The sequence below is a fragment of the Phocoena sinus genome, chromosome 2 (genome assembly GCF_008692025.1).
Source record: "Phocoena sinus isolate mPhoSin1 chromosome 2, mPhoSin1.pri, whole genome shotgun sequence".
NCBI classification, from domain to species: domain Eukaryota; kingdom Metazoa; phylum Chordata; class Mammalia; order Artiodactyla; family Phocoenidae; genus Phocoena; species Phocoena sinus.
This window is the reverse complement of record NC_045764.1, coordinates 37,231,410-37,243,191: the sequence shown is the minus strand read 5'-3', so window position 1 is coordinate 37,243,191 and position 11,782 is coordinate 37,231,410. Positions and strand designations below refer to the sequence as shown.

Sequence of the window (11,782 nt, the reverse complement as noted above, 5' to 3'; positions counted from 1 at the left end):
TGAACCCAGGTCTCTTAACTCTGGAGCCTACACCCTTGGCCCCTGAGCAGTACTGCGTCTAGGTCTTGGTCCGATACACAGGCTGACCGTATGTCCTTGCTTATGCTGGTTGTCCTGGCACAATTATTAACAGTGTCTCCTTTCACTCACCAATGTGTTCTGCTTTGGATGACCAATTTTAAGGAAAGTAGGGTAGGTGGAACCAGGATTAGCATCGCAAGATGCTGACGGGCAGAGTTTGGAAAACCCAGTCCACAGCTGCTCTCGTGCCGGAACCCTGGCTCTCAGTACTCATTCTCCCAGGGTGGGTCTGTATTATATTAGTGACATGGCCTTCACTGCCCCTGGATACTCAGGCACTTTGTAAGGAAGGCTTCCAGGATTTCCATACCCCAAGGCTCTTTGTTTCTATTTGGACAAAGAGCTTAATTTTCTCCCACCCCCCTACATCTACTTACCAGGGTCTTCTCCCTGTTTTCATACACTACCTGGCTAGGAAAGCAGCCACTGTGGTCCCTGGTGCTCCCAGGTAAGAGCAGCTATGCCCTGAGTGTTTTCCCCAGCAGTGGGTACCGAAGATTAGGGCTTTGGAACCTTCTTGTCCATACTTGCAGGTGAGTCCTGGAAGCAGAGGCCTGGGCTCTCCACTTGGACTTGGCTATCCTGGACAGAGTGCTGATGGAAAGAATGATATTGGGTGCCATCTAGCTGGGTACTGGGGAGTCAGAATTGAATGAGATGCAGCCCTTTCTTCAAACTGTCCACAGGCCAGAGGGAGGGCAGACTCTGCTACAAAATCAGCCCTACAGTTAATAAGTAAAGCTGTGGGCACAAAGTGCATCTCAAGCACAAAAGAGGAAATGAACAGAGAACGTGTATCAGTCAACTATTGTCACAACAATGCTGCATAACAAATGACTCCATAATTCAATAACTTACTGCTACAAGCATTTATTTCTGGCTCATGTGTCTGCACACTGACTGGGGCAGCCCTGACAATTTCAGCTGGGCCCGGTTAGACTAGCTCCTGGGCATGGATTACATGGAGGTCTACCCTGCCTCTCATTCTCCTGGAACCACTAGGCCATGCAGGGAAAGGTGTGCTTGTGGCAATGGCAGAAACACGAGTGGGTGGGCTCTGCCACCAGCTCATGCCAAGGCTGTACTCCACGTTTTGTCTCCAAATATCTCATTGGCCAAAGCAAGTCACATAGCAGAGCCCAAGAGCAAAGGGGCCTGGAGGTATACCGCTGCCAAAGTGGGAAGGCAGAGAAGTAAATATTTGCCAAGCAATAATCCAGAACATACAAAAGGCTTCACAGAGGAGGTGTCATTTGACCTTGGTCTTGAAGGAGAAGTTGGGTTTTTCCAGGTGAATATGGGATTAGGCACTGCTGTCAAAGGTATGAAGTGTGTGTGTGTGTGTGTGTGTGTGTGTGTGTGTGTGTGTGTGTTGGGGGCGGGTGCTGTTAGGGTAGTGGTGGTGGCCTGGTCACAGAGGCCCCCTGAGCCAGAAATCTGGCATGTCCTTTCTTTGAAAACAAGGCACTTCCCCGGTGGTCCAGTGGTTAAGACTCTGTGCTCCCAATGCAGGGGGCATGGGTTGGATCCCTGGTTGGGGAACTAAGATCCTACATGCTGCATGGTGCGGCCAAAAAAAAGAAAACAATACTCTCTGGGTTCCCCACCCTAGTCATTTTCTTTATTTCCAAATTCTAAGACTTCAACTATGTGCCACCAAATACAAGTTGAAGACTCTTTTCAGCAAGGAGTCACACTGGAAAGTATTAGTGCTTGTTCCTACATTGGGGATTTATGCCAGTTTCACTGGGCATAAATCAGCCGGTTTTATAGCCCGCCCACCCCCTTTTCAGAATTGAGGTCTCCAGCCTTGCTCCTAGCAGCCACCCCTCTTGGCTGTGACCACCAAAGCCCTCCCTGAACAGACTTCTTGGGGACAAGTCAAGTCAAACATGAGGTGAATCAAAGTCAAGAACTCAAGAATGGAGGGCTGGGAAACCCACTCTAAAAGGACTGGCAGTGAGCAGGGGACACGCGCACGCACAGAACAGGGGCCAAACAATGGTGGGAAGGATGGTTACAGGACAGGATGCAGGTAGTTACAAACCTTGACAATGTAAAAATAAGAACTCACAACATTTGGGAGGGGGGAAGAGATAGGAAGTGGGTGAGCTCATTTCCTCATCCTAAATCCGCAGGCTGTCAGGAGATGCCATCTACAGTTGAAGCATATTTCAAGAATGAATTCAGTCCCTGGGTATTTTTCTTTCCTTTTTAATTATTTGCAGCTTGGCAATTTCTTTAGTTACATTTAGGCTTCTTCTTCTTTTTTTTTTTTCCCCTTTCTGTTAAACACTTTTTCTAAAAAGAGCATATACTGTGTGAACACTTTTTGGTAAAAATTTCCATCAATCTACCTGTCCTTTTCTCTGAATAGGTGCATAGACAGATGTCTCCCTCGATGCTTCTGGGGGTGCTGGCCTTCCAGAGCACTTGAAAATTTTCTTTTTTGTGCTCTTCAGTGTTACTGGAAGTTCTTTCTATTTATTTATTTATTTATTTGGCTGCTGCTGGGTCTTAGTTGCAGCACGCGGGATCTTTTAATTGCTGCATGTGGTCTCTTTTAGTTGCAGGGCTCTTTTAGTTGCAGCATGTGGGATCTAGTTCCCCCACCAGGGATCGAAGTCGGGACCCCTGCATTGGGAGTCTTAACCACTGGACCACCAGGGAAGTCCCTTGAATTTCTTATAATGTGCGTTCACTATTATTGTAGAAGCAAAGCCTTTTATTTAAAAACTGAAAATACATTTCTGGAGAAGAGAAAATCGGGCGCTCCCTTCTGGCTCGTGCTTCCTCCGTGTGCTGCCGGACCGTCTGGTTCCCGGGTGGGTGAGGGGGGCAAGTCCAGCCCCTGGGAGGCGTGGGTGCGTGGCCCGGGCACCGGAGGCCCGGCGGCGCCGCTTCCCCAGCTCCACCAGCACGTTTGAACCTTGGGGACCCGGCCGCGTGCAGGGTCTGTGCTCCACGTGTCGCCGGGTGACTCTGTGCTGCTCTGGACCTGCTTCCTCATCCGGAAACCCGAGAAGCCATCCTTGGCATGCCTCACGTCCAGGCTGCTGTGAGGGATGTGTGATGTGCAGGGTCTGAGTGTCCACAGTGGAGCGGTCACTAGAGAGACATTAATACACTCTGCCATCATAGGATTCGATTCTAAGCCACGGTGCCGCCACCCCAGGCTAAAGGTTAAATTGGAGAGGAGAGGGTCAGTTGGCACTGCCGGCTTTTTCCAGGTCCCAACAGCCACGCTATGCTGCAGCGCCATCTAGTGTCCACATGGGGACACAGGCCCATATGCACACAGGCTTAGGGTAAAATTTCCGTACTTGCAAATGGTAAAGAGCTCATTAGGCAAACAGGACCTAAATACGACCAGTTTAAAACACTCCTCCCCATACAAAGGTTTGGTATTTCAAAGCAAGCATTATACAAATTCAGCACTTATAAAGATGTGTGCATCCTTTGTTTGAAAGGACAGCAAACTCGTGCAACAAGTGATATTTATAATAATTGACATTTATTGAGTGTTTACGATGTGCTTGGCACAATTCTAAGTGCTTTCATTATGAGTTCATTGCACTCTCTACAAAGCTGTGAAACCAGGGTGGGGTTGGAGGTACTTATTGTTTCGCTTTAAGATAAGAACCCTGGGGCACACAAAGGTAAAAGTAAAACCTGTCACTCTGCTAATTTCTGAGGGGAGGCAGAGGCTGCCTAGTGGGCCAGGGAGGAGGAGGGAGCCAAATGGGAAGCTACTTCCAGGTTCAGGAGAGGGAGAATGGGGGCTGAGACAGCCCTTAGGGACCCAGGCTGGATCTGAGGGGAGGAGGAGAGCTATGCGGAAGGGCTCGCTCTCCAGCTTGAGCATCAGGGTAGTTAGAGGCTGTGAGCCGAGAGGGCGGACAGTAGTTAGCAGTTTGAACATATTTACAGTAAGTCCCCTAGATACAAACCTGCAAATTGCGAACTTTCAAAGATGCGAACATATATCTGGTTGCAGCAAGGAACCTGTGCCATCAGCGTCAGGTGTGAGTGAAATTGCAGCTCGCCCTTCGACTCCTATTGCCGACGATCCTTCAGTTCTACCACCTCCCACCTCCTCTCCCTCCTCCAGTCAGTAACTCTTCTTGCCTGTTCACTCGATGCCAGCCCCTGGATGCCAGCTGTTGTACTGTGCTACTGTACTTCTCAAGGTTCTGTACTGTAAGATTTAAAATGTTTTCTTTGGGCTTCCCTGGTGGCGCAGTGGTTAAGAATCCGCCTGCCAATGCAGGGGGCACAGGCTCCAGCCCTTGTCTGGGAAGACCCCACAGGCCGTGGAGCAACTAAGCCCATGCGCCACAACTACTAAGCCTGCGCTCTAGAGCCCGTGAGCCACAACTACTGAGCCCGCGAACCACAACTACTGAGCCCGTGCACCTAGAGCCCGTGCACCACAAGAGAAGCCACCGCAGTGAGAAGCCCGCGCACCCCGTGCACCGCAATGAAGAGTAGCCCCCACTCGCCGCAACTAGAGAAAGTCCGCGCGCAGCAACAAAGACCCAAGGCAGCCAAAAATAAATATTTTTTTAAAGTTCTATTTTTTGTTTTTTATGTGTTACTTGTGTGAAAAGTATGATAAACCTATTACAGTCCAGTACAATATAGCTGATTGTGTTTGTTGTGTACCTAGGTTAACTTTGTTGGACTTGTGAATGAGCTCTCGGAAAGGAACTCGCTCGTATGTAGGGGACTTACTGTATTGAGCACCTACTACATGCCAGGCACCGTGGCTGTAGAATTCAGGTAGAAGACACGGCCCCTGTCCTCGCAGAGTTGAGAGCCCCGTGGGGAAGGCCGGTGTCCCAGGTGATGATGAACGCTTGCCGGTGTCCACAGATCTGTGAAGGATGGTGCAGCAGGCCGCACACGGTGGAGTGCGGCTGGGCCTGTGCTGACAGGCACGTGGGGTAGGAGGCTGGATGTGGGAGGTCATCAGCTTGGAGGTGACGGCCTGGGGACAGTGGGTCTGAGAGAAGAGATGGCAGGGGAGGAGGGTACACATCGGAGATGGATATGCCCTGAGAGAACAAGAGGAAAAGGATTTACTAGAGCTGGAGAGAGGATCTGGGGGGAAAGGGAGCGGCCTCAGGGCTCAAATGTCAGGGGAGGGCCAAGGAGGAGAGGGACTGGACAGGCCAGAGGAGTTGAGAAGGGAGCTGAGCATGAGTGACTCTTCCAGGAAGGGAGGGAGGGAGGCAGGGCCGTGGTTGGAGGAGAGTGTTGTTTCATTGTTTGTTTTTAGCAAGGAGGAGACCATCTACTGGCTGAGGGGAAAGAGCCACTGGAGAGGATGAGAAGGAGGCCTGGCGGAGGGCAGGGAATCCTTGGAGGGAGCACAGATCAATCACACATGAAAAAGGAGAACCAGGTAAGGCAGAGAGGAAGGTGGGAAGGATGGGTATAGATTTGGGCAAGTTTACCAGGAAAAAGAATGGAGTGGGGAGCAGGTGGGAGCAGCAGGGACGTGGAGGGAGCTGCCCCCTGAGGGCTTAGAGGTCCTGGTCATGAGGAGAGCAGGGTCCTGATGAGGGCCTTGAGGAGAGGAGAGGTCTGGAGTGCCCCTGGATGGCAGGAGAGGGACAGGGTTAAGGGACAGTGTGTGGTGGTTGGTTCTGGCGGGACTCCTGGCAGAGAAACTTTCAGGATCAGAGCAGAGGAGGGCTGGTGAGGGTGTCATGAAGGCCTCTGACCCAGTGGGCTAGGCCGGGGAAGGAAGGGACAGGAGAAGACAGGCAGACTGAGAGGAGGGACAAGGAACCGAATCCTCGGTGGGGTCAAATAACAGGGTGTGTGTGGACCAGAGTAGAGATGGTGACTCAGGAAGTTGGGGTCAGAGAAGGGATTTCTAGGATTTCAGAAGTCACCTTTATGACAAGCCCTGCATGTGGCTGGGGAAGTGGGTCTCTGAAGGCAGCCGAGGCTGTTTGCTGTTGGATAGGTCGGGGCTGTGGGCCCTGCTGGGACATGGGGAGGGGGTCTGGGGGTAGAAAACAGAGTCCAAGTCTTTGGTGAAACGGGAGAAAGGGCTAAAGACCCGGTATGTGAGGCAGAGTAGCATCAGTGGCCTGAACCTCAGAAGGGGAGGGGTTTTAGGGGAGGGCAGGCAGGGGGTCTGGAAGGGGCACCAGCAGCGGGAGCAGAATCCTGAGCCTCTACAATGATGTCTCTGTCCTGGGTCCACGTGGCTTCAAAGGAACAGCGTGCCTCCACTTCCTTCTGTACTTCTCTCAGGACTGGGCGCAACAGCAAGTACTAAGAACTCGTGAGAAGCGGGCCACGGACCAGAAATCTCTAACTGCAGGCTGAGCTGAGCGAGGAGGGCTCTCCGCCAGTTCACCTCACCCGAGGCTGAAGAAAAACACCAAATGCACATACAACCTTATTGTGCTGCTTTTAATTATGAAAGATGTAAAATGATGCATTATAAAACTTGGAAGCTACTTTGTACAAATTCCAATCTTTAAATATTGTTTAACAAGGGACCTGGGAACTAGGATACTGGCGGGAAGTCTGATTAGTTGCTGTGATGGTTCCATCACGGAGCAGTGGAAGACACACGCTCGGAACCGTCTGTGCATGAATCAGAAGAGCCGATGAGAGGCGGAGTTGGAAATGTCTTCAAATATGCAAATGGACTGGAATATAGATTTCAGCTCGGGTAATATACAGTAGACTTAGGAGAAATGAAACAGGACAATGGAGAATTCATGTTGATCTTGACATCATCAAAGTTTCTCCTGACACTGTATGTCCTGAAAACCACAAACGTACAGAAGGGAAAAACAGAAAATACAGATAGGTTTTTAGTGCTGTGCTGTTTAACTGCTAGTAAATGAGAGTAGTACAACCATCGATTTCTTGTGAAAAACTAAATACTGAAAAATAGTTTACTCTGAAGTCTGCAGCCACTTCAGATGCCGAGGACCACGCCTGGTTTGTTGCAAAGGCAGCAGTGAGAAGGTCAGGGCGACCCCTGTCCATGGGCGTCCTTGACACCATGTAAGCAACGTGGGTTATATAACGCCCAAAACCTTTTCACAGGAAAAGATGGAATGGATGGACCTCAGAACAAATTGAATTCAGTGCTAAACCTCACTGTCATCATTATACTACCCCAAACAAGTCACTTTTCCCAGGATCCTCCATTTCCACGAGTCCCTGGCGAATGCCCAGGGGGAGCACACTTCGTCCTGTAGGTCTCGGGGTCTCCAGCTGTAAGACTGGGCTGCTGTGCCAAGAGAGTTGGGACCCTGACACTAGTGATCCCCGTGGGTAAGGCACTGTGTAAAGAGCAGATTATCCTGGAACCTCCATTGTTCAAAAAAAACCTCTGATAACATCAGCACTCCTCCCTGTCTGAAAGGCCAGATTGGATTTGGGGGTCTCTGACACAGGAAAGGCAGCCAGGATCTGGCTTCTTTTGGCACACTGGGGTGCTGGGTACGATGAAAGTCCCTTTTACTTTAACAAAAAGTCACTGCCCTCTGAGATTGGGAAGTTTAACTGGAAATACGGCTTCGAAGCAGAGGCCAACTGCCTCTCCCTGAGCCAGAGCTCAGGCAGGGAGGACTCTGGTTTGACTTCCTAATTCAGTAGCAGGGGTTCAGGGTGAACGTGAGGTGGGAAGACTTGGGCTCCACAGTGAAGATGGAGCAGTGCATGATCGAGGTTACTGGAAAGACTGGAGGGAAGGGATCCCCCTGAAGACAGAAGGAAATGGGACAAGGTCTAGAGAGGTTAACAGCCCAGGACGCTGTGACAGACCCCTCCGGCCACCAGGCACACGTGTCAGATTCAGACCCACAAGGTGCAGCCTTGCTTCTTTGGGTGGGAGCAGTCTGGACCCTTCAGCAACACCCCTGGTGTCTCCTGGAAGGACACCGGCTGTCTGGGCAAAGGCTCTGGCATCTTCATCCCCCTTCAGTGTGTCTGTCCTCTCTGTGCTGTCTACCCATGCCCGCATTCGGCCCCGTTGCCCACCTTCCTCCCCGGACGGCTTCCAATCCCACCCATCAGGTTTCTGGTCAAGGGCTGGCCTGGACTAAGTCAGAGCGGGCAGGTGGTGGTGGAAATATAGTTAATACTGTTTTGTGCTAAGAAACTGATGACTAATGATGGTTTCATAAATTAGGCCTTCATTTTACTATAGACTATTTCTTCAACCTCAGAGAATGAATCTCTTCCTAACACAATCGAGAGCAAAACCTGGGTCTGAGAGGGAAGATCTTTTGAGGTGGCCAGGACCCCCGAGGTCCCGGCAGGTGGGAGGCCTCAGTTTGCTGAACCACTGTGGATGCACTCAGAAGACAGTTTCCACCTACCCGCATAATCTGGAGGAGAACAGGGCGTGCAGTCTAACCGTGGATTTGGTCACCTAGTGTTAAAAGCATATTAAAGTGCGTGCTTAACTTAACCACAGGCACAAGTGTTAGAAGAGCTGAAGCTCTGAGAAGATTTGGTAAGGAACAGGAACAGTGAAAGATTAGGCTGCCTCACAGCAAAGCAGATTCATTCTTTCGTGCATTCATTCACTCGTTCACGTGTGCATTCGACGCACGGTTCTGCAGCACCTGCCCAGCCAGCGCCAGGCACTTGTTAGGTGCTAGGGGTTCGATGATGACTAAGGCACAGTCCCTGCCCTCAAGGAGCTTACGGTCTAGTGGGGTTATATGAACCACCCCCATTCCACAGAGAAACGGCTTCCCTTTGCTGCTGCGCAGCTGCCGGGTGGGCCCGATCCAGACCTCCAGCCACTCCCTCCAGCTGGTCTGTAGAGAGGGAGGCCTGTACGGTCCAGAACTTGTCTGGAGGACTTCGTGTGTCTCTGAGATACCTGCAGCCCCCTTTCTCTCTTCCCCAGCCTCCAAGAAGAAGCACCATTCTCTTCAGGCTCATCTATTACCAGGGGATTTTTTTTTTTTCAGTGACTGAATAAAATAGTCTTCCTTTTCCTCTTGTCCATAGGAAAAGGGGTTCTGAAGCAGCAGAAAAGAGATTACAAACTGGGGGGGGTGGGGAACAAATTAGAATTCAGTTTGCTTAACTCAAGTCTGTTCTTGGACTTGTGGTAAAAAGCCTTCTTCATGTTAGAATTGAGGCCTCTGAGAGAGCCCTGGCCCTCCGCTCTGCCCTGGAATATCCTGCCGCCGCTGAGGCACGATGGCTGGATCAGAGAAGGCATCGTGGGGCTGTGGTACCGTTGCTGGATGCTGAGCCAACTTCCGAAGGCCTGTGGCCCCTAACTGCCCCCCACTCCGGGTCCTTTTTTCAGTGTTGATTGAGATCAGTGGTTCTGAGCACTACACAAGGCTCCTGAGGCCTCTCGCTATATTTTTACACATTGACCCATTAGATGGCCAGTAAAAGATGTAACGGTTGTGGTGACGACCAATTCATCGGAAGCCCCAGAGCAGCCTGCCCGCAGCAACAGGACCTGTGCCGCAGGCCTGAGGGGCGGCACCCAGCTCTGGTCTAGAATGAGCCACGGCGTCTGAGATGGGACCTCGTCTGAGAGCTGGGAGCCAAGGAATTGGTTCTTTCCGTGTCAGAGCCCGCGATAACTAACGCCCAGGGCTGCAGCTGGCTCCGTCCTATTCCGTTCTGTCTCAGAAACAAGCCCTCCCGCCCCGTTCCCTTCTGTTCACAGTCGGTCAGCTCGAAGCGCCTCTTCAATAGAGGGGTCGAGCAGGCCCAGGCTGGAATCACTTAGCATGCTGAGTCCGTCCAGGCTCAGGGGTTCGATCTGGAGCTCTTCTTCCAATGGAAACGGAGTGTCCACGTTTAGGTTGACCTCGGGCATGCCTGCCAGAGCACTGCCGAGGTCTTTGAACAGGCTGGTGCTCGAGTCTTCTGGAAAGGGCAGCGGGAGGGGAAAACAATGCGGATTAGGAGGCGTGAGGGCCCAGGTCACTAAGAGGACACAACTGATGACAACCCCCAAAATGCCGTTCCTGTCATCTTCCCAACCAGGACAGTCATCACCTGTGTCCCAACCACTCCTGGGCCTACGGTTTTGCTCTGGAATCTATGTTCTTTTCAGTCAGTCCCACAACTCCCAGTTTTGCAGGTTTTCTCCCTTGGAACAGTTGTCAATCACGGGAAGTTAAGCACTTCGGAAAAGACTTGGGTCACCAGGCCCCTTCCCCACTGCCTCACAGTCTCTGGGGCTGGACACCTGCATCTCAGAAAGGTAAAGTTTCATTTTCTGCTTCATATAATGTTATGTTGTCTAAACTATCTTACAGTGGTATCTGTAGAAACACAGCAGCACTCACCTGTCAGGATGGTGTTTGGGAAATTCCCGCAGTTGGAATACAGGTTTGGTCTCAAATGAAAGGAGTCCTGTGGTTCTCGGGGACACTGTTGCACCAGGGGCACCTGGAAGCAACAAAGGTCACGTTGTAAGGGACGGTCTCTGTTTCCAAGGACAGAACAGTGCAGTGTGCTCCCGGAGCAAAACCAGACGTGAGCGCTCTCTTACAGTCCCTTCTCTCTAGGATCCCAGAGTGCCTGGCCGCTGTGACAGCCTACACAGAACATTCTGCTCAGGCAGGGGGATGCTGCGGTAGAGGAGGGGTCCCTGAGGGCCACACTTGTCCCTGTTTGCATGCTGCCTGGCCCTCTATGCCATCCCAGGAGACACCACTGGCCATGGTTTCTGCGGGTCCTCTAGTCTCAGCCACCTCCCCTGCTCAGCACACAAAGGCCTCTGGAAACTACCACCTGTGGAGCCCTTCAAAGGCCCTGTCTGTAACCTAGGAAGTGATGGGCTCTTTTCCTCTCTGGTTTCTAGAAAAATGAGAAAGCAGAACCTTCTCCTTCTCTCACTCAGAGGGAGGAACCACAGGCAAGCCCCTCTCTGTGAGAAAGCCTCTATGAGGATGGGTTAGAACTGGCCCCTACTTTATTTTTTTGTTAATGAAAACTTATTAACTATATAACCTTTGAGTACCAGAGAAACTTCAATATGTACAGATCACCATGAAGTTCCCAGTTTCTGGGGCCTACTTTAGGTGCTGTTCCTGAAATTAATTTTTAAACCATTTAAAAAAATCTTTCAAAAGTAGGAGTTTCCATCATTTTTTCAGAAACACATTGACTCACCTAGACTCAAATGGCTTCTTTAGAAATCGGGGAGGCAGGGACTATTGGTTCTTACCACGAGGCTTCCCCATGGCCTATTCAGGAAACATCTGTCTTTATTTATTTTACTGTTATTAAGTTCTGGAAAGTGCTCTTCCTTCTCTCCATAATATATCCTGGAGCCCAAACCATAATTATTGAATATTATAAAATCTAGGGATATTAAAAAATGGTCTGTGTTAGGGAGAAACTAAAAAGCAAAAGAAAAAGCCTGAATGAAAGTACCTTCAGGATTGACCCCTGCCCCAGCCAGGACGAGCTCCCAGGAGGCCACACACTGTGCAGGGCACAGCAGCTCAGGCCGAGGGAAAGCCCCTCCCTGGGTCTGAGTCTCCTCAACACGATAGATAGATCTGTGAATTGCTACGGTTCCTTCCAGCATCAATGACTCTACAATTCTGTGGCTAGAGTGTCATCACAAGTCTTCTACCACTTGTTCAAACAGGTCCTCTGCTGAGGCCTGACAATTAAATAAGGCAGCCAGCACCAGCCTCTAGGGCTTGGGGCGGTGCCAGGCTCT

The 11,782-nt window shown here is 50.8% G+C and overlaps 2 protein-coding genes across 9 annotated transcripts in view; both read right to left on the bottom strand.

Annotated features, from left to right (window-relative positions):
* Positions 1-1,718: 1,718 nt before the first annotated feature.
* Positions 1,719-6,385, bottom strand: LOC116749258. Its single transcript, XM_032623455.1, has 2 exons — positions 4,816-6,385; positions 1,719-3,189 (listed from the first exon to the last, which is right to left on the bottom strand). The coding sequence occupies exons 1-2, from the start codon at positions 5,120-5,122 to the stop codon at positions 2,807-2,809; spliced, it is 690 nt and encodes a 229-aa protein (XP_032479346.1). The 5' UTR covers positions 5,123-6,385; the 3' UTR covers positions 1,719-2,806.
* Positions 6,386-6,494: 109 nt separating this feature from the next.
* CRTC3 (CREB regulated transcription coactivator 3) overlaps positions 6,495-11,782 on the bottom strand; it is a 100,794-nt gene continuing 95,506 nt past the window's right edge. For 7 of the 8 annotated variants that reach the window (XM_032623447.1, XM_032623450.1, XM_032623449.1 and 4 more), the window contains 2 exons: positions 10,395-10,497; positions 6,495-9,969 (listed from right to left, as the gene is read on the bottom strand). In XM_032623447.1, the coding sequence (XP_032479338.1) occupies positions 9,761-9,969; positions 10,395-10,497 (312 nt within the window). In that variant the 3' untranslated portion in view covers positions 6,495-9,760. The remainder of the gene's footprint in view (positions 9,970-10,394; positions 10,498-11,782) is intronic. The other variant, XM_032623448.1, reaches the window with a different exon arrangement.